This window comes from Ovis canadensis, chromosome 19 (genome assembly GCF_042477335.2).
Source record: "Ovis canadensis isolate MfBH-ARS-UI-01 breed Bighorn chromosome 19, ARS-UI_OviCan_v2, whole genome shotgun sequence".
Lineage (NCBI taxonomy): Eukaryota > Metazoa > Chordata > Mammalia > Artiodactyla > Bovidae > Ovis > Ovis canadensis.
In genome coordinates this window covers 69,011,877-69,033,094 of record NC_091263.1, presented here as the reverse complement: position 1 = coordinate 69,033,094, position 21,218 = coordinate 69,011,877, and the positions used below count along the sequence as shown (strand labels likewise).

General features: G+C 53.3%; 1 protein-coding gene across 1 annotated transcript in view; it reads left to right on the top strand.

The window, feature by feature from the left end:
- The window catches only part of ATP2B2 (ATPase plasma membrane Ca2+ transporting 2), a 156,931-nt gene that overhangs the window by 62,669 nt on the left and 73,044 nt on the right, over positions 1-21,218 (top strand). Inside the window, exons 3-5 of the mRNA XM_069560905.1 lie at positions 8,834-9,031; positions 14,581-14,838; positions 15,859-15,984. Coding sequence (XP_069417006.1) covers positions 8,834-9,031; positions 14,581-14,838; positions 15,859-15,984 — 582 coding nt within the window. The remainder of the gene's footprint in view (positions 1-8,833; positions 9,032-14,580; positions 14,839-15,858; positions 15,985-21,218) is intronic.

Below are 21,218 nucleotides of genomic sequence, written 5' to 3'. Positions count from 1 at the left end.
GGTTAGTCCAGCATCTTTATCCAGCTTGAGGCTGCACCCGGCACCACACCAGTCCCCTGAGCAAAGGGACAGGAAGTACCCGGCCCCTGAAACAACAGTGATGCTGACCCTTCTTCTGTTGCATGGGCAATGACAGAGGTGGCCTTTGTCAAGTTACTGGAGAGACACACAGAACATGTAAAGTATAAAAGAATGCCCAACAGTGTGTGGGGAGGCAACAACATCAATGATAGGTTCCTGGTACAAACGCTTAGCCTGTCCTGAAAGAGCCTGTGTCACAGAGCGACAGGGGCGTGGGGTCTTGGCGTCTCGAGACTGGGGTTCTAGTCCTGCTCGTGCCTCTGATGGCTGCATGCCCTCAGTCAGGTCTCTCCAGCTGCCTCCTCCACGTGGTGTCACAAGGCTGTCAGCTTCTGCAGCTGAAGTCCTTTAACCCGTACACGTGTGTGTGTGTGTGTGTATGTGTGTGTTCAGTCGTGTCTGACTGTAGGCCAGAACTGTAGCCCGCCAGGCTCCTCTGTCCATGGAATTTTCCAGGCAAGAATACTGGAGTGGGCTGCCATTTCCTACCCCAGAGGATCTTCCCGACCCAGGGACCAGGCCCATGTCTCTGGTGCCTCCGGCATTGGCAGGCAGGTTCTTTACCACTGTGCCACCAGTGCCTACTCTATGCCAAGTACTGTGGGCCAGGCATTGCCTTAGCTAGCCCTCTCCTCAGGTCTCTGGGGCCTGCAGGATCTCCCTATTTTATAGCCCAAGTGGCCCAGAGAAGGTGAGTGACTTGTCCCAGGTCACACAGCTATGGAAAGTGGAACAGCTGGAGTTATTAGTTGCTGGAGGCCGTGACCACACAACCCAGTGCCCAGAGGCTCAAAATGAATAAGTGCGTGTCTCACCCGCTGCAGGAAGAGCTTGAGTCCATGTGTGGCAAGAGCATTGCACGGTTAGATGTCCAAGTGAGTGTAGAAAAGCCCGGGAGGGTGGGAGTGCCGCTCCTGCTCACTAGTGTGTGACTGGTGCTTGCTAAGAGGCCGGTGCAGGCGGGTGCCCGGCCACCGTTCAGCGAGCGAAGGACCAACAAGCAAGTGAAGGAAGGAGTCAGGCCACACACGCCAGTTCAGGACGGGACTCGGGCCAGCTTCCCTGGGGTCCCTTCCCGCTCTGCCGCTTCCTAGCTGTGTGTGAGATGGGATGGTAATAGTGTCCCCTTCAAGGATCCATGCTGGGGATTAAGTGAGTCTGTACACGTGAACGCCGTTAGCCTAGAACCTGGAGTGGAGTAAGCACCAAGTGTTGCCTGCGAGGGTGGCGAGGACCAGTGGTTTAGCCAGAGGGTTTCGTGTCTGTGTTGTTATCTAGCATTAGAGCTGCTGCTCTGTGCTGTTTGCTCTCTGCTGGTACCAAGTGTGGGTCCAGCCTGGGACCCGCCCTCCCCTACCTCCTCCCCACCTCCTCCCCCCTCCTCCCCCCTCCTCCCCCCTCCCCCACCTCCCCCCCCCAACCTCCTCCCACCTCTGTCTTTCCTCCTCCACAGGCACATGGTGAGTGGTTCCTGCCTGCCAGCCATAACCAAGGACACAAAATGAAATGACGCAGATCTTGCCTTTCAGGAGCTCAAAATTAAGTAATCCCAGGAGTCAGCTGAAATACCACTTAATAACTTCCGTAAGGGGCAGGGGGGAGGGGGTGGTGGGGGAGGTAAGCTGCATGGAAGGGCCATTGGGATGAGAGTAAGGCCAGCCAGGGGCGGCTTCCTGAGGAAGGTGCCGTGACCCGTCCCGGGAGGGTGAGACCGGAAAGGCAGCCGGGCATGCAGACGGCCAGGCCGAGGGAGCGCAGGCACGCTGCAGGCAGCAAGGCGAGAGGAGAGGCTTGCCGTCAAAGTGGCCTCCTCGGTGGGCTGCCCTGTAGCTGTCCTGCCCCCTCACACAGGGCAGGCTCACCCCCTCCGACAGTGGGCAGCACCTCTGCTGGGTGAGGGCCACAGGCTCACCCGGCAGGCTTAGAAGGCCCCTCACGGAAGCTTAATGGCTTTATGAATGAATGGCACGATTACGGGAGAAGTGGATCTTAGAATTTCTGAGCAACAAGGGCCCTTAGAGGACTAGTCCAAGCTCCTCGGTCGAGAGGAAGGAGAGGCCCAGCGGGGTCACAGGGCCAGTGAGTGGTTAGAGGAAGATCAAGAGGGGACGCCAGGCCCCAGCCTCACACACTCACTCCTCACGACCTGTTTTTGTGTGTATATTCATCGCTCAGTCGGGTCTGACTCTTTACGACCCCGTGAACTGTAGCCCACCTGGCTCCTCTGTCCATGGGGATTCTCCAGGCAAGGATACTGGAGTGGGTTACTATGCCCTCCTCCAGGGGATATTCCCAACCCAGGGACCAAACCCAAGTCTCCCGCTTCACAGGTGGATTCTTTGCCATCTGAGCCACCAGGGAAAGTTTTTAGTTTGGGTTCCCCGAAAGCAGAGTGTGAGCCAAGGCGGGGGTGCAGGTGGTCTGTTTGGGAGTCATCTCGGAGGTGAGAGAGCAAGAGAAGAAAGCAGGGAAGAGAGGAATGCCACTGGGGGTGTGCTGGTGACTGGTTACGCTGCAGGGGACCAGGGTACGGCCCGCTTGACCTTGGCAGGGAGCATGTGGGAAGCACCTGAGAACTGTCCGTCCAAGGGTACAGAGCCGGAGCGTCTATCCTGACTCCCAGCTCCCCCTGGGTGTGGTCGGGGATAATTCTCGGCACTTCTGGGCCCCCTGCTTAGTGGCACCCGATGAACCCCCAGCTGCAGGAAGAGCCCTGAAGCTGAAGACAGATTTGGAGGACACGTGTCGGGTGTGGCCAGAGTGCTCCGGAGCTGCCCGCCACGGCTGCAGTGTGGAGTCGTGGAGGACCGCGGGGCTGGGGCACAGAAACTCTTGCCACAGTTCCTTATGAGATAATCATAGTGCCAGCAACGGCTTTCATTCATCGAGGTGTTTCCCTGCACCAAGGGCAATGCTGCGTCCATTATGTTCATCGCCTGAGGACACAGGGACCAGTTATCCCCTTGGAGGATTCCCAGGGGACTCAGGGGCAAAGACTCTGCCTGCAGTGCAGGAGACGCAAGTTCGATCCCTGGATCTGAAAGATTCCCTGGAGGAGGGAATGGCAACTTACTCCAGTTTTCTTCCCTGGAGAATGCTGTGGACAGAGGAGCCCAGCGGGCTACAGTCCATAGGGTTGCAAAGGTCAGACACAACTGAAGTGACTTAGCACTCAATGACACTATTAATGGGGCCTCCCTGATAGCTGAGTTGGTAAAGAATCCGCCTGCAATGCAGGAGACCCCAGTTCAATTCCTGGGTCAGGAAGGTCCACTGGAGAAGGGTTAGGCTACCCACTCCAGTATTCTTGGGCTTCCCTTGTGGCTCAGCTGGTAAAGAATCTGCCCACAATGTGGGAGACCTGGGTTCAATCCCTGGGTTGGGAAGATCCCCCGGAGAAGGGAAAGGCTACCCACTCCAGTATTCTGGCCTAGAGAATTCCTTTGATTGTGTAGTTCATGGGGTTGCACAGTCAGACATGACTTAGCAACTTTCACTTTCACACTATTAATGATTAAAATAATAAAAATGAAAGGGATGTTCAGTGAGCTATGAGAACTTTCAAAAACGAGTTCAATCTGAAGGGGACAGAGAGACAGGTTTAGCCAAGTTCAATGTGAATGAGAGGGAAGAGCAGTCTAAGCAGCAGGAACAGCATGTGCAAAGGCCCTGAAGCAGGAGGGCATCTGTACTGAAGCTGTACTAGAGAGGCTGGTGGCACTGGAGCATATTGGCAGGGTGGAGCAACAAGACTTAAGGAGAAATCAGGGGTCACACTGTCCAGGGCCTTCCAGACCTTGGCAAGGAGAGTAGATGTCTCTCTGTGCAACAGAAGCCCCTGGAGCATCTTCAACAAGGGCCTGACATTCACACAGTGCACTTCATGCTTTTAAAACATCCCTCTGACCACTAGGTGGAGAAGGGGCTGAAGGCGGCTAACTGAAGTCCTCCTGGACTGATGTGCAGGCAGCGAAGGGGGGTGGTCGGATCTGAGTTAAGTATTCCTTTGAGTGGAGGGACACGCAGGTAGTAAGTGATGAAACCAAGTTTTTAACCCAGGAATATTTGTCTCCAAGTTCATATCTGAAAGGAGGGCCATTTCCTCTCCAGGGGATCTTCCTGGCCCAGGGATCAAACTGTGTCTCCTGCTTTGCAGGCATATTCTTTACCACTAGCACCGCCTGGGAAGCCCCTTATATCAAAAGGTTACATGGAAATAAGTGTACATTTTCTTATAGTACATACTGATTTCCTCCTTTAAGCTAAACTTTGAATCATTCAAATACAACATGAATACATTCTCCTGGGTTAAAATAAAAATATTTTAGTCCAAGTTAGAGTCCTGACCACTGCAACCAATCAGATTGCCCTTTTCCTCCCCAGAGGTTCCACCATCATGGGTTTGGAGCAGATCCTTACAGAACCTTTGCTACATATTTGCATATATATGTACCTATAGGAAATATAAACTGTGGCTTTATTGAGTTTTCTGTTTCGCATCAATGGAATCAAACTGTACGCATTGCTCTGCAACTTGCCTTTTTCACTCAGTTTGTGCTATATTCGTGCATATAAATGGATCGCGTTTTCTAATTGTTGCATAATATTTAATGGGCTGGATGCACCGCAGTGGATTTAGCCCACTCACTTTCCAAAGACGGAAATGCATTTTTCTATAAATGTTATAGCTTTTGAAGGGCTTGTGGTTGTTTTTTTTTTCCTTTCAAAATGTAAGACTTTTATTTATGCTAATGGAGGTACCCACACTCCAGTGACAACACAAACATTTAAGAAGTCCAAGCCTGGTGACTAAATTTTCCCATTTTCTTCAGGTGCCTGGGATCCCTGGGAGTTAGCTCTTGTCTGTTGCCAAGCCTGTGTTTATAGCTCAAGGCTGTCTCCAGAACAGGGGAAATGGTGGAGTTAGTGACTTTTAGCTGCTGGGCCCTGAAATAGGCACCCTGGCATGATACAGAAATAGTACACCCGTGGATCCTCAAAGACCTGGGGTCCAATCCCAGCTGTAGCTGTGTGACCTTGAGCAAGTCACTTGAGCTCTCTGAGCCTCAGTTTTCCCATCCACAAAATGGAATTTGTAATCCTTGTCTTATAGACCGGCCAGAGGTGAATGCAAGCTCCATGTGTTAAGTGATGACCCCCGGAGAGCACAGATGTGCGCACTTGGCCCTCTGTCTGCAGCCCCAGCGTACTGGAGGGAATGGGGTGATGGTGTGGGGGGCCAGACGAGTTTGTCCTGCATCTCTAAAGGGGTCACTCAAGGTCACAGACAATGAAAAGACGTGAATACTCTGTCACTGCTCTCAATGCCGCGCGAGGTCACATTTGAGCTCAGAGGTTTTCTGCCCGGAATCTGGGCACCTACGGCGCGCCAGGCACTTCTCATATAGTTGTATGCCTTTCATTTGCACCCCAGCAGGCAGAAACAGCGAGTCTCCCCTCTGCCCCAATTTACAGATGAAGAGACTGAGGTTCTGAGAGGGAGTGTCACTTGCCCAAGTGGCAGGTTGAGGCTAGAATTTGGTCCCTCTGCTTCTGGAAGCTTCCCTGAGGCTGCAGGTAGCTGCTCAGCAGAGCGCCCCGTCCTGGACCAACAGGAATGTTGCACCTCTCATGATGACATCGCGGATGTCTGTGTCCAACCATCAGGACCCCTTCACAGAAGGAGAGAAAAGCGGCTTTTCTGGCCTCCTTTTTTCCAAAAGGATGAGATAAAGCCTACTCAGAGGTCACCAAAGGACAGTTTGAATGAAATCTCTTAAACGATGCTGATGGAGAGACAATGTGAAATGTCCATAATCTTGTGTGTACATTAAGGCTCAGTTTCGTTTTTTTTTTTTTAAGCTAATGAGCAAGATGAGAACCTTTTGGTGTAAAGGGCCTGAGCCAGGAGTCAGGAGTCCAACCCCAGCTTTGCAGCTAAATCACTGTATCTGAGCCAAGATACTTCCCCATCCCTGGGCCTCACTTTTCCACCTGTCAAATGGGAGAGTGAGACTGGCTGACCAGAGGACTTGTCCTGCTCCAGCAATGGGGGAACCTGGGGCAGGGGACAGGGAGGGCGGGGTGCTTCTGGGACAGGGTTGCCAGATTTAACAAAGAAAAGTATAGGATATTCAGTGATATTTGAATTCCAGATAAAAAATAATTTTTACTAGCTTGTCCCCAATATTATAGGAGACATAACTTAAAAGTTATTTGCTGTTTATCTGAAATCCAAATTTAACTGGTCATCCTATATTTTGTCTGGCAACCCTATTCAGCACCTTCACCTCCACTGGACCCCTCAATTCTTTGATGCAGATAATTGATGTCTTCACAGCTACTGGATGAACTCCTGGCCACCCACCTTCCTACCAGATTCTCACCACCCAATCCCAACCTTCCCACCAACACCCACTTTCCTGTTCACATAGAAATTCTAGAGCCTCGAGCTAAGAGGTTTCATGGGTCTAGGAATTCGTACAGCAGAGATAGGGGTGGAGATGCAGCTGAACTTGGGGACTTAAATCAGTGGAGAGATGTACGTCCATGTGTATCACAAAGGCTGGAGGGACACGGTGTCTGCGGGTGCTCACAAGCGGCTGATCTCATCGTGAGCCACGCCTACATGTGCGCCCACAAACTAGCGGCACTGTGTCCATGTGTAACCAAGAACCTGGCCAGGGCAAAGGCCCAGAGCCTGGGGGAGAAGCCAGTGTGTGTCCAAGCGGCCGTTCCAGCAAATCATTCCTGTTCAGCGAAAGAACCCACGTTCTGCACTCAGCCCTCTTCTTGTACATAGTTAAATAGAATACAGACTCTGACTCCAGCAGAAGACCTGAGCCACAGGCTGGGGCATTTTTTAATTCTTTTACCATGAGGGCACACTTCCCTCATCTATACTGTTCACAGAGAGCTTTCACACCCCTTCCTCTGTGGAGCACAGCTTACCACAGCCTCGGGCTTATTTTGCTCCCGTTTTATTGATGAGAACACTGAGTTTCCAGGGGATGAAACAACCAGCCCAAGTTCATCCGCAAGCCTGACTCCTCACCCAGTGCTCTGTCCTCTGCCTTTTGTACAAAGAGAAACTCAGGTTCGAAAATCTATGGTTCCACACAGTGTCTGCTATCAACCGCTGGGCGTTTGGGTCTCTGAATTTGCAAAGCCTTCCTGTCTTTGTCCAGTGGATATTTGACACAGTGTTTTAATTTTTAATATACTAAATGGTGAGATGCCCTTTAATCTAAATTGAATCTCCAGCACCATTCATCTCTCACACCAGCCTGGTAGTTTTGCTCCCAAAATAGGCACTGTTCATTTTCAGCCTGAGGGTGAGGAGACTTCAAAGTTCTGCTCCTGGGAAGGGCATGATCGGTGGCCTGGACCAGGTGGACTCTCCTACCTGTAGGTCTCCATAACAGCTGTCTTTGGATATAACGTGCCACAGCCGCCAGTCCCCCACCTTCAGCCGAGTCCATCCTTCATGCCGTATGTGAGGAAACTGAGGTCCAGAGAGAAGTGCCTTGTCTGCAGTCACGTGGCCCTTCCTCTGGCCCTTCCTGGACCAGCCTCCTCTCCGTCTCACTCAAAACCCATCTCGTCAGTCTTACTCCTCCAGGAGGTCGTGATTAATGACCCCACTGTCTTAACTGAACAATAATGACCCAATATCCTCACCTGGGGGCTTCCCCGGGGGCTCAGTGGTGAAGAACCCACCTGCAGTGCAGGAGATACAGTTTCGATCCCTGGATCAGGAAGATCCCCTAGAGAAGGAAATGGCAAACCACTCCAGTATACATGCCTGGAGAATCCCATGGACAGAGGAGCCTGGCAGGCTACAGTCCATGGGGTCACAAAAGAGTTGGAGGTGCCTGACAGACTAATGCTTTTCACTGTGAACACATATTAGCCACTCCAGCGCAGGAGGCTGGGGGCAACATTTCCATGTGCTTAGAACAGGGCCAGCCTGGGTCCTCGGGTCCCCAGAGTGTGCCACGGCCACAGCTGGGTCTCATGAGGGCCTCCATCTCCCCATCTGTGAAAGGAGCATAACCCAGCTCAAGCTCCCCTCCTCCCGCTGCACAGGCGGGACGGTGGATCTCCAGCGCTACCTGTACTGATAGGCAAGGCCAGTGGGGTGGGGGGAGGTCTCCTTGGGAACAGGACACCCTCAGGCTCTTCTGCAGTCTCAGCGAGTCTGGCTCTTGCAGGCAGTGGGTGGGCGTCTTACCATGAACATCAGAAGAGGCTCAGCACCCAGAGCCCCATTTCGGAGGCCTGTCCATCTCCTGTACCCCTGAACCACAGACTAGGATCCCAGGACCACCAAGCTCCTATATTCCTGAGCAAGGGGCTCTTCCCTTCGCAGGACTCCCCCAGCACCCGCACGGGGCAGGCGTGCAGAGAAACACGAGTTGAATGAATAACTAACTGGATGAATGAAGACTGTTGGAGTCCTAGGTCCTGTGATGTGATAGCTTGTCTATGATAGTAGATATTGGACCCTGGGGCCCCTGCAACTGGAACAGCAGAATGCCCCAGTCCTCCAACTCCAGCACGCTAGTGATGCCGTTCAGGAGATCTGGGTGGAAGCTACCACCGGGTGCAGGCTCCTGGTGGGTTCCTGCTGGTTTCCTGCCTTGTTTTTGCCTCTCTCCCCCTGCCACGCGGCCGCCCCCCTCGGAGTGATTCCTGGGCATGTGTGTCTCCCCAGGACCCCCAGGCCAACCTCTCTGCACTCTGTCTGTAGGTTTGCCTGGCACTGCTCCAGACCTGGAGAAGAGAAAGCAGATTTTTGGGCAAAACTTTATACCTCCAAAGAAGCCAAAAACCTTCCTGCAGCTCGTGTGGGAGGCCCTGCAGGACGTGACGCTGATCATTCTGGAAATCGCTGCCATCATCTCCCTGGGGCTCTCCTTCTACCACCCGCCCGGCGAGAACAACGAAGGTAAGATGGCGCCTGGGACCTCCCGCTCCTGGCCTGCCGCACGCATGCACGGCCGCACTTCGGGGCACCTGGGGGCTCAAGGCCACATGTTCCCTCCAGGCTGGGAAACTGAGGCCTAAGGGTCAGTGCGTGGCTGAGGTAGACCCGGGACTGAGAGCGCCTGTCCCCCCTTCTCCCATGTGGGAAATGCAGAGGTCGGATCAACCACAGTCACGTTAGAGTGAGCGTTTGTCGAGCACTAAGTGTGCTGAGCTCCAGGCCAAGATACCGTCCTCCTAACAACCCCATGACGTAGGGGCCATGATTATGCCCATTTTAAAGATGTGCCTTGGGCACAGGGAAGTGCATTAACTTGCTCCAGGTCACACAGCTAAGAAAGAGCCCCCAGATTTTTCAGTGGGGCTTGTTAAAAACACCACTGCCCAGACCACACTCTTGTTGTTGTTCAGTTGCTCAGTTGTGCCCCATTCCTTGCCACCCCATGGACTGCAGCACGCCAGGCTTCCCTGTCCTTCACCATCCCCCAGAGCTTGCTCAAACTCATGTCCATTGAGTCAGTGATGCCATCCAACCATCTTATCCTCTGTTGTCCCCTTCTCCTCCTGCCTTCAATCTTGCCCAGCATCAGGGTCTTTTCCAATGAGTCAGCTCTTCACATTAGGTGGTTAAAGTATTGGAGCTTCAGCTTCAGTCCTTCCAGTGAATATTCAGGGTTGATTTCCTTTAGGATTGTCTGGTTTCATCTCTTTACTGTCCAAGGGACTCTCAAGAGTCTTCTCCATCAATTCTTTGGCGCTCAGCCTTTCTTTATAGCCACTCTCTGGTTATGTTGAATGGAGTCCAAGGGAGAGTGACCCCAAGCTTCTATCCAGCTGCTTTCTGCGGGCTTCTCACTCTCACAGCTGAGGACAGACCCTCCGAATCGCCCACCTATGGGCTGCATCCATGCTCGATCGGACACGGGGTCAGCCTCGGGCCCCTTGCCCTCTGGGTGCTCTAGCTTCCGAATGATCCCGTTTCTACTCTGACACTGGGCTCCTAGAGGCCCCCAACTGTGAGAAAACCCGTGATGACGTCAGAGCCCTGTGCTCCTGGTATTCTAGAACAGGGATCGCAAACTTCAGACCACAGCCACATCCTGTTTTTGTATGGCCCTTAAGCAAGTCACTTTCCTTCTGTGAATCTGTTTCCACATGTGCTAAACAGGGTAACAGACCTCACCTGGAGGGGTTATAACAAGGAGGTGATGGAGGGATGCGTGGACAGCCTAGCACACAGAGGGCACCCAGAGGTACTGGACCTGCTGCCCATGTTGGGGGGCCACCCTGGGCTTCCCTCCCTGCAAGTGTGAGGTGGGGATCTCACACTTGGTGCCTTGGGGGAGGAGGCCTCTCAGTCGCAATCCTGTGCTTGGTTCAGGATTAGCACACCCTGGTGGGGCTGATGCTGAGCACGCTTTGCCATGTGATGAGTCTCGGGCTTGAGAGGACATCCTGAAATATGCCCTGGGTTCTGAATGGGGCCATTGCTTGGGGGGTGGAGGAAGCACTGCCCCACTCACCCTGGGAGGGTTCTGGAGTAAACCCACTTTCCCAGTCAGGACTCGGGAGCCCTAGTGGAAAACCTCATAAATAAGTGAGAAGGTTGGGATTAATATTTACACACTGATAGACATCAAAACAGATAACCAACAAGGACCTAGTGTACAGCGCAGGGAACGCCGCTCAGTATTCTGTAATAACACATAAGGAAGCAGAACCTGAAAAAGAATAGATATGTACGTGAACCATGATGCTATACACCCGAAACTAACATGACATTGTCAATCAACTAAACTTCTATTTTAAGAAAAGAAAACCTCAGCCTCCATTCTTCCTTTCATTCCAAATATTGAGCACCTGCCAAGGGCTAGACTTCACCAACTCCATGCAGCTTCCCTTATCATGGCGAAGTGTTTTTAAGCCTGAATCCCTCTACACATCTATGCGTAAACAGAAAGATAGGCAGACTGATAAATACATACACATAAACTGTGGGCTATGTAGGATTACAGAAGATATATTGTTTTGCAGTTAGATTTTTATAATCTGATTTGGGATTAGTAGAAAAGTATAAATACTTTGTTATTAATTATTATTAGGCATCTTAATGTGCTTCATAAATAGATCATCCTTCTAGGTTCACTGCCTCAGGCAAGCAAATAAAAAGTGAAAACCAAATATAAGAAATAATCTCTATGGGCCTCATTTGCCCAAATGAGGAGGTTCAGACCACCCTGAGGTTCCTCATACAGCTGCTACCCCACTCCCTCCCACGCCAAAATTTCCTGAGAAACTGGATAACCAAGTCTATCTGGTCAGCTACCTCGATTTTTTTTTTAACCTAATATTACTAGTTGCAGCCATGAAATTAAAAGATGCTTACTCCTTGGAAGGAAAGTTACGACCACCCTAGAGAGCATATTGAAAAGCAGAGACATTACTTAGCCAACTAAGGTCCGTCTAGTCAAGGCTATGGTTTTTCCAGTGGTCAGGTATGGATGTGAAAGTTGGACTGTGAAGAAAGCTGAGCACCGAAGAATTGATGCTTTTGAACTGTGGTGTTGGAGAAGACTCTTGAGAGTCCCTTGGACTGCAAGGAGATCCAAGCAGTCCATTCTAAAGGAGATCGGTCCTGGGTGTTCTTTGGAAGGAATGATGCTAAAGTTGAAACTCCAGTACTTTGGGGACCTGATGTGAAGAGCTGACTCATTGGAAAAGACTGTGATGCTGGGAGGGATTAGGGGTAGGAGGAGAAGAGGACGACGGAGGATGAGATGGCTGGATGGCATCACTGACTCAATGGACATGAGTTTGAGTGAACTCCAGGAGTTGGTGTTGGACAGGGAGGCCTGGCGTGCTGCAATTCATGGGGTCGCAGAGAGTTGGACACAACTGAGCAACTGAACTGAACTGAACTGAATATTACTAGTTGATTCCTTTTTTCTGCATCACCTCTTTCCAAAGAGGATTTAAAGCAAATAAGTTTGCTCCCTTGACTGAGATATAAATTTGACTTTGAATTGCCTGGCAACCGAAGCAGAAAGTGAATTTGCATAGCTCAAGTTGTCAATTAGGAGGAAAGGTAGTTCTTTGAGAGGCTCGCACACCCCCTGACAATGAACTGTGGGATGAACTCACCCACAGGACCTGACGTGCGAGCGTGCTGTGTTGCTTCAGTCATGCCCGACACTTTGGGGCCCCATGGACTGTGGCCCACCAGGCTCCTCTGTCCGTGGGATTCTCCAGGCAAGAGTCCTGGAGTGGGTTGATGTATCCTCCTCCAGGGGATCATCCCCATCCAGGGGATCGAACTGGCGTCTCCTACATCTCCTGAATTGGCAGGTGGATTCTTTACCACGCGCCACCTGGGAAGCCCAGGCCATTATGAGAGATGCATAATGGGCAGCATTCTTTGCAGAACTTTTGTAGAAACTAGAGAGGATGGTGCTCTGCTTCTTGCATAAGCCTCGAACAAAGCTAAGGGCGCCACACAGAAGCATAATAAGGAGGGCAATTCCTACTATTTTTAGAGCCACCTCTAGTTGGAAGCTTTTAGGGTAAAAGTTCATCTGATACTCACTTGACCCTCACAACAGCCCTGTGGGCAGGTACTCTTATTACCCAGGAAAGCGGGGCCCCGAGATGCTAAATGACTTGCAAGGGCAGACTCCGGGAACCGGCAGAACCGTGACTCAGACCAAGGCGTTCTGGCCTCCGAGCCCACGCGCCTGTCCGTCGGCTGCCATTCCTCAGAAAGGGACTAGGTTGAGTCAGTGCCACCCGAATAAGTGACCTCAGGTGACCCCATGTAGTGCAAGCTTAGAACTCAGTGGGCAGCGGGGAGAAGGGGTACGGTGGGAACACAGATCAGGCTCCCAGAGTGGTGCCCCACAGCCCTGCTCTCAGATGCCTGGCGTCACCTCCATCCTAGCGCAGTGGGAGCCAAGGCCCAGAGAACGGAAGGACTTGCCTAAGGTCACACAGCTTGGAGGCAGGAGGGCTGGGTTTGGAACTCCAAGCTTCTGGTTCTTTCTACCGCCCTTCACTTCTTCCAGCTGAGACACCAGCTCAGGCCACAGTGGGTTGATAAGGGCAGCCAAACACACTCTTTTCCTGCAGAACGGAGTTCTTGAACTTTGTGACTTACTCCTCCCTGACACCCAGGCCCCAGCCTGCGCTCTGAACCTTCCATGGTGCCTGGACCACCCCCCACCATGGCAAACGTAGGCTGCATCAGTTACGCATAAAATGATGCTGTGTACTAAGTTGCTCAGTGTCCAACTCTGTGCAACCCTACGATCTGTAGCCGCCCCCCACCCAAGGCTCCTCTGTCCATGGGATTCTCCAGGCAGGAACACTGGAGTGGGTTGCCATGCCCTCCTCCCGGGGATCTTCCCAACCCAGGAATCAAGCCTGCATCTCTTATGTCTCCTGCATTAGCAGGCAGGTTCCTGACCACTAGTGTCCCCTGGGAAGCCTAAAACGGTGCTGGGGGCGGACTCACACTAGGCTGCCTTGCAGTACCCAGGGCCCCTCCCTGTCTGCTTTCATGGCTCAGAGACCTCTAGACGCTTGTTGGAGGTCACGAAGCACTTCCATGGCAGGGCTAGGATAGGCATAACCCCTGCTCCCAGCTCCCTGCCCGTGACAGCTCCCTTAGTGCCAGAGAGCCAGCACAGTGACCAGCACCCAGTAGCTGCTCAGGAAATGTTTGTGACTTGACCAGTTTTGAGAATCCTTAGTTTATGCCAGGCCCTGGTAACCACCTCAGAGGTAGTTTCTCCAGTTTACTGATGAGCAATTAGAGGGAAGGCCAAGTGGGTTCCCCAAAGTCACACAGACAGTGAGCAGACGCACCTTAGAAAACCCTGGGTCCGAGGAGGGCAGTTGCAGTTTCCCCAGATCCTGTGGTCACAATCTCCAGATCCTGTCCCTGCCCCAGTCCAAAGGAGCCCAGAGGTGACCTCAGCAGGGCCCCCCACACCCCTCTTTCTTCCCTTTCCTCTTCTCTTTCTCCTGATTGCCCCAGAGCAGCAGGAGGTGTTCTCAGGGTCTGGTGGCTCCGAGTGGTGAAAGAAACCCACACCTCTACTTTCTTGCCCTTGTAGGTACCGTATAGTCATCAGACTGTAGGTCACACAAGTGGCTCAGGGTATCGGTATCCTCGCTGTGTATTGGAGGCTCAGATCCAGTAAGACCCTCCTGTGTGCCGAGCGCTGCCCGGAGCTTTTACCTTCCTCCCCTGGAGCCTGGCCTCAGTGACTCCCGCTTTGCAGACGAGCACACCACAGCTCAGGGAGGGCAGGGACTTACCCAGGACCAGAGAGGGGCAGCAGCAGGGCCCGCCCCAGCCTAGAGGCCTGCCTCACAGTTGCCGGAAGAATGGAAGGAAAGGATGCCAGCAAAACTGCCTCAGTACCTGACCCTAAAGCACCTGCACTGTAGATTACCGTGAGGCCCCTTCTGCCTGGCTGACCCACCCTGCCTGCTTCCTTCCGCTCTGTGCAGGATGTGCGACGGCCCAGGGCGGGGCAGAGGATGAAGGGGAGGCAGAGGCGGGCTGGATCGAGGGGGCCGCCATCCTCCTGTCGGTCATCTGCGTGGTCCTGGTCACGGCCTTCAATGACTGGAGCAAAGAGAAACAGTTCCGGGGCCTGCAGAGCCGCATCGAGCAGGAGCAGAAGTTCACTGTGGTCCGGGCTGGCCAGGTGGTCCAGATCCCTGTGGCTGAGATCGTGGTTGGGGACATCGCCCAGGTCAAATATGGTAAGTGACCCCACTGCTGAGCTTGGTGCTAGAACTGCAGTCCAGGCAGGGGTGGGAATGGGCCAGGCAGACCCAGAAAAGCGGGCCCAGGGCAGAGGGTGGATTCCTGAAGGCTGACCCCAAGCTAAGATATTTTCTGAGCTTCTTGGAGAGGTGGAAGGCTCATTTCTGGAGGAGGCAAGATTCCAGAATGTATTTAAACCAAAAAATGGCAAATCCGTGACACATGTACCACCACTCTCCAAACCTCTACCCTTAGCAGACATTACTAATTGATCTCAGCCCAAAGCTGAGATAACACCATCAGATGACTTCTCAACCCAGCACTCCAAGGACCACTAACACTCAGAGTGGGTTGATGAAGTGAAATCCCTTTCCCTTCTCTGATTTGGCTGTTGATGGTTGGTGGTTGTGCTAGAGAAGGTGTTCTAGGAAGTGGACATGAATGGGCAAACATTCCAGGCCTGTGATGCTCCCATAGAGAAAGTGAGCAGGCTGGTGCCAAAGGGGATTTAGCTGAGATATGTCCTAGGTAAGTAGAGGTAAGAGAAGGGGGAAAGATTGGAGGACCCCTTCTCACCAGCTGTATTATCCTCTGATAATATTCTTGTCTTGAGGTCTATTCAGCCTAGTCAAGACAGGTTAGTCCCTTCCCAAAGAATTTCCCCAAACCATAGTCGAGGCCAGAGAAGAAAGAGTCATTGAGAAAACTGGGCCCCAAATCCATGCCATGCCAAGAGAAGCACTTTAGAAACTGAAGGACATGCTCACTCGAGCTCAGATAGAGGCAGGACCCAACCTCAGCGCTCCAGGCCCCCTGCCCTTCACCCAGGCCCCAGGCTTCAGCGGCCCATTGGCCTGTGCTGGACGCCACCTTGGTTCCTGCACTGGAACCAAGTGACCCCAGGCAGCCTGTTCCAGACGGCAACTCCTCCTTGTAGTCATGCTTGAAGGGGATATTCCAGCCTCTCCAGCCCCTGAGACCCTGCTGACGGCCCCCCTTGCCCTTCCTCCCACCAGGTGACCTCCTCCCTGCCGACGGTCTCTTCATCCAGGGCAACGACCTCAAGATCGATGAGAGCTCCCTGACGGGGGAGTCTGACCAGGTGCGCAAGTCGGTGGACAAGGACCCCATGCTGCTATCAGGTGAGCTGCGGCCCGCAGGGCTCGCTCCCGTCGCCACTCCCTGCCCCGTGCCCGGGGTGCCCGTGTCCCCTCCATGAGGCTGGAGGCTCTCAGAGCCTTTGGTCTTGGGCTCCAAATCTCTGGCCGCTCGGCCTCAGTCAAGAACTCTCTCCTTTTCCCCAGTAGACAGACATTAAGTCTACTGTGTAGTCAGTACTTCTCCAGGCCCTGGGGTGAGCCCAGTGAATGAAACTGACGATGAATTCCTGCCCTCCCCCCCAACCATGGAACTTACCTTCTAGCGAATTGGTTTTCTGAAAGTTGAACATGAAAGTCTATTCCCATTAGGGACAGAAAGAATCAGTCTGGTGACTGTTGTTTTAGAGGCATGCTATGTGCCAGGCACTGGTCTGGGGGCTGGGACCTAAGACAGATGAGGCCCCAGCCTTGAGGAGCTTGTGGTATCGTGAGGAGTCAGACAATGTGAAAATTCCAGAGAGTAATAGATATACTCTTGAGAGTCCCTTGGACAGCAAGGATATCCAACCAGTCAATCCTAAAGGAAATCAACCCTGAATATTCATTGGAAGGACTGATGCTGAAGCTGAAGCTCCAATACTTTGGCCACCTGATGCAAAGAGTCGACTCACTGGAAAAGACCCTGACGCTGGGAAAGATTGAGGGCAGAAGAAGGAGATGACAGAGGATGAGATGGTTGGATGGCATCACCAACTCAACGACATCAATTTGAGCAAACTCCAGGAGACAGTGAAGGATAGGGAAGCCTGGCGTGCTGCAGTACGTAGAGCAGCAAAGAGTCAGACACGACTGATCAACTGAGTAACAGCAACGATAGATACTTGATGAAAATGAAGCAGGACCGTGGAGTGCAGCTGGTTGGGGAGGTCGAGCTGTAAGCTGAGGTGCAAATGATGACACAGAGCTGGTCTTGCAACTTTCCAGAGGGTGCATATACCAGCAGCAGGAATAGCAAGTGCGAAGGCCCTGAGCAAGACGGAGGGTCAGATGCCAGGCCCGGTGTGCCGTGCTCAGGAGTTCATAAATGTTCTGAGTGTGATGAGTACTCTGTGGAATCAGCAGTAAGCTGATCCCGTTTACATTTTTAAGATCTTGGTCTGACTGCTGCAGTGGGGCTGGCAAGAGAGGAGGGGTGACCCTGCAGAGATGAGGCACCAATCAGGTGAAATACCTTCTCCGAACAGGACACCAAAAAGGCATTCCTGTCCATCAGTGTTCAGCAAACATCGTCTGAGAAGCTGCTCTGGGCCAGGCTGAGCAGTGGGATACCTCCCCCCAGACCCCACGATGATCCAGACTCACCTCCCCCCCAGCCCTTGGAAGCCTCCAACCAGAGTCAGCAGGAGCAGGGGGGCAGAGAGTAGACTTGTAAACAGCTAAGTCCGTAGAAGAGGAGTGAGGAAGGGGTGAGGAAACCAAGGGGATAGAACCATCTACAAGAGGTAAAATTGAGCAGGGTTTGGAAGAGTCAGTAGGAGCCCACCAAGCAGAGCTGTGGAGAAAGGGTCCTCCTAGCGGAGGCACAGCGGTCTAGAGGGGGGTGGGATTTCCTAGAAATACTACAAAGAGGAAGAGGAGCGTGTCTACAGGGTATGATGGTGAAAAGAACTGAGAATCGGGTGTGGGGCGTTTATTTATCAAGAACTTATTCAATTATTCATTTATTGAGCACCTACTGTGTGCCAGTGGTTCATGGAACAAGCACGGCGCCGGCCCTCCTGAAGCTTGGAATCTGGTAAAAGAGACTGACAGGAAAGGACCAAAGAAGCAGATAGGTGCCCCCGTTTCGGATAGGGATAAGCCAGGTGAAGACATTACATCACTGTAGTGAGAAGGAGACCCTGAGGCAGGGGATGGGAATCTTAGTGGGCCAAGGAAAAGCACGTGTGAAGAGGCTGCATGTGAGCTGAAGGCAGAGCAGCGAGAGAAGGAGCGTTCCAGAAAGAGGGACAGTAAGTGCAAAGGGCCGGGGTCTGACCGCGTGACCACGGAAAGCCATAAATGCCCTCTGGGAACTCAGAACCACCTGGGGGCTCAGGAAACGGCCATCGCCCCGTGGCCTCGGTTCTGACCTCTGAGCTGAAGTGATTGTCAGAGAGGCGGGCCCCCTTGAGAGAAGTGACGCGGTGGGTTATGAGGCTCAGTGCAAGTCGAGGGAAGGTGCTGGGCCTGAGTGGATGGGAGATGAAGGTTCCAGACAGTTTGGAGGAGAGGAGAGGTGATTCCCTGGTAGGAGGCTGGGGAGAGAAAATGTTCAGGATCACTGACCCGAACGAAGCATCACCGTGCAGCCGTGAGGGTGGGCACAGACGTGGAGACCCTGGGAAAGCGCAATAGGGTAAAGCTGGACGGGAATTCGGCTGGCCAGCCCAAGTAGGGTCAGCCACTCTAGTCTCAACCTATCCACCTGGCGGGAAGACAAGACAAATGGTGGAAACCCTGGGCCTCTGGGTGTCAGGAAGCAGGAGCCAGGGTCTCCTGTGATGTCTTCTGTGGGCAGGACAGAGAAGGATGTGCCATGGCCAGGAGATCTCGGTCGGTTTGTGCTGACGCTTGCGTTGCTGGTGATCTGGTGGGAGGTTTCTAGCAGGCTTCCCTGGAGCTCTGACCTGTTGCAGTAAGGAAAGTATGCCCATCCAGTTTGCAGAGCCCACGCACCCAGGGAGGGTCAGGACTCATAAAAGGTGGCCAGAGTGCGGGGTGAACTAGACTCAAGAAAATGCAGTGGACTCTGAGCTGCAGCTGACACCCTGAAATGTGAGGGGGAGGGAGGGCGGCGGCTCAGCCCAAGCTCCGGGGGGAGAGACAGTGAGAGAGGGGCGTAGTCAGCCCGATGGAAAGCAAGCTGATTGGAGAAAGAATTTTGTGACAGTCAGAACCATTCTAGAAACAAAAGCGGCTGCCTGTGTGGTAGTGAGTTCCCCATCACTGATTGTATATAAGTAGGGCCTGGGCAGACTGAGGGTGGGGTGGTTGTAGAGGAGGCCGGAGCTCTGAGCAGACACTGCCTTCAACGCTCCTCCCTGCGGTGAGAGTCAGATTCAGCACACCCGTCCTCACCCGCACCTCTTCTACAGACCCGCCTTGCATCCTTTCCTCTGCCCTGCCTCTGCTGAGGCCATTCGCTCCTCCCAGGTGGCCCTTTTCCTTCCTCATTGCGCATTTAACTCCTACCCATCTGCTCAGCGCCACCTCCTCCACAAAGCCTTCCCAGACCACCCTTTGGCCTGCACCCCAGCACTGCCTGGGACCCTTGTGTTGGCCTGTGACATCACATAACACTCGGCCATTCAGGTCATGCTGTCGTGCTGACTGAGTTTTGTGCTGCACAGAGCATCTCAGATAAAGAGTGAGACTATCCACAGACCTGCCACCCAAACACATCTAACAGGTCTCACTTTTATGGGCCCTTCCATGCTTGGCCAGTCCAAGCGGGTGGGAGCCCAGGCCTGAGGCTGCAGGAGGGCAGCCCAGCTCCATCCTGGGCCCTGCACCCCTCAGGGTTCAGGCAGTGTCTGCGAGAGAGAGGAGGGAGGCTGCACTGCATAGCAGAAAGAGCAGAGTTCGGCTAGGCTGAGCCAGATCTGGGCTCTGGAGTGAACTCACTGTGTGTCCCTGGGCATGTCGCTTCGCTTCTCTGAGCCTCGGTTTACCTGTGAGGACAATAGCCATGTCCTGGTGTGTGATGTTGGTGAGGCCCCTACCTAGCATGGTGCAGCCAGAGGGATGCCCACGGTGGGCTGGGTCCCTTCCCTGCTTCTCCCAAGGAGCCTGGACTTGGGAGTGACATAGGCCTGGGTTCAAATCCTGACTCTGCCCTTCATTGGCTGGGAGACCCTAGACAAGCTTCTTTCTGAGTCTGTGTTCCCTCACTTGTAAAATGGGAGGACAGCGCCAGCTTATATGTCCTGTTCCCACCTCTTCCTTCATCTTGACTGGGTCACCGTTCCCCCTCTCTGGGCTGGCCCTATCTCTCCATCATGTAACCCCTCCCCACCTACAACCTGCATGAGCCTGCCTGGATTGCTGTCTTCCCCAGTGCTCTCAACTCTGCATAACTGTCATTTGGACCCTCTTTTTTGGGGGGAGGGGGAACATGACTAGACTCCTCATACCCTTCCCCTGTGCTAGAGGCTTTGCTGGGCCTTCTGGTCAGATGACCCTCAGAAAATACAGAGAGACCAGCCTGGGGGCATCTGCAGGGTCCTCATGGTAGTTGAGAAACCACCCCCACCCCCCACACACACACACACATTGCATCGAGCACATTGGCTTAGCCTGCTGCTGCTGCTGCTGCTAAGTCACTTCGGTCGTGTCCGACTCTGTGTGACCTCATAGACGGCAGCCCACCAGGCTCCTCTGTCCCTGGGATTCTCCAGGCAAGAACACTGGAGTGGGTTGCCATTTCCTTCTCCAATGCATTCATGCATGCTAAGTCACTTCAGTCGTGCCCGACTCTGTGCAACCCCATGGACAGCAGCCCACCAGGCTCCTCTGTCCACAGGACTCTCCAGGCAAGAACACTGGAGTGGGTTGCCATTTCCTCCTCCCGGCTCAGCCTAGAGGAAGGCAAATAATGCTCGGTTCTGGGTCCAATGGCCCAGCCTGTGACCCTGGCCAGGTTGCTTCGTCTCTGAGCCTCCATGTCCATGTCTGTGTAGTCACTGCCCTCCCCACATCTGCCTACCCCACAGGGCTGTTTTGGGGACCACATGCCTACACCAATGGGACTATCCTTTGTGAATGGTGTGCTTGTGAGACGCTGTGTGATGTGGATCAAACACAGAGGCAGAACCCCCCAGTTCCTGCTCTGCATCAGCTCCCGCTATAACCTCGGCCCCTTGGGCCCTCAGTCTCCCTGTCTGACAAATGGGGGCAGACCAGCCTTCAGAAAGATTCAGCTGTCTCTCTAGCACTCAGGGCACAAAGGAAATCCTAAAGCCCCGAGCACAGACAGGAGGACGCAGGCCCATGTCTGCAGTGTCTTCAACCTGGGCAGAGGAGACAAGCAGGAATCTCAGGGTGATCCTCTGTCCACGGGGCCGGGGGGGTGGGGTGGGGGTGGGCAACAAACCCAGTGTCACCTTCTCCCCCTGCCGCCTCCCACATGCCACCAATGTGGCTGTGACGTCCACTCTGCAAGGGGACCCAGAGGTTCAGACAGTTCACGTACAATTGGTTAAGATGTTGGGGAAAGATTTCAATTCTTTAAAAGT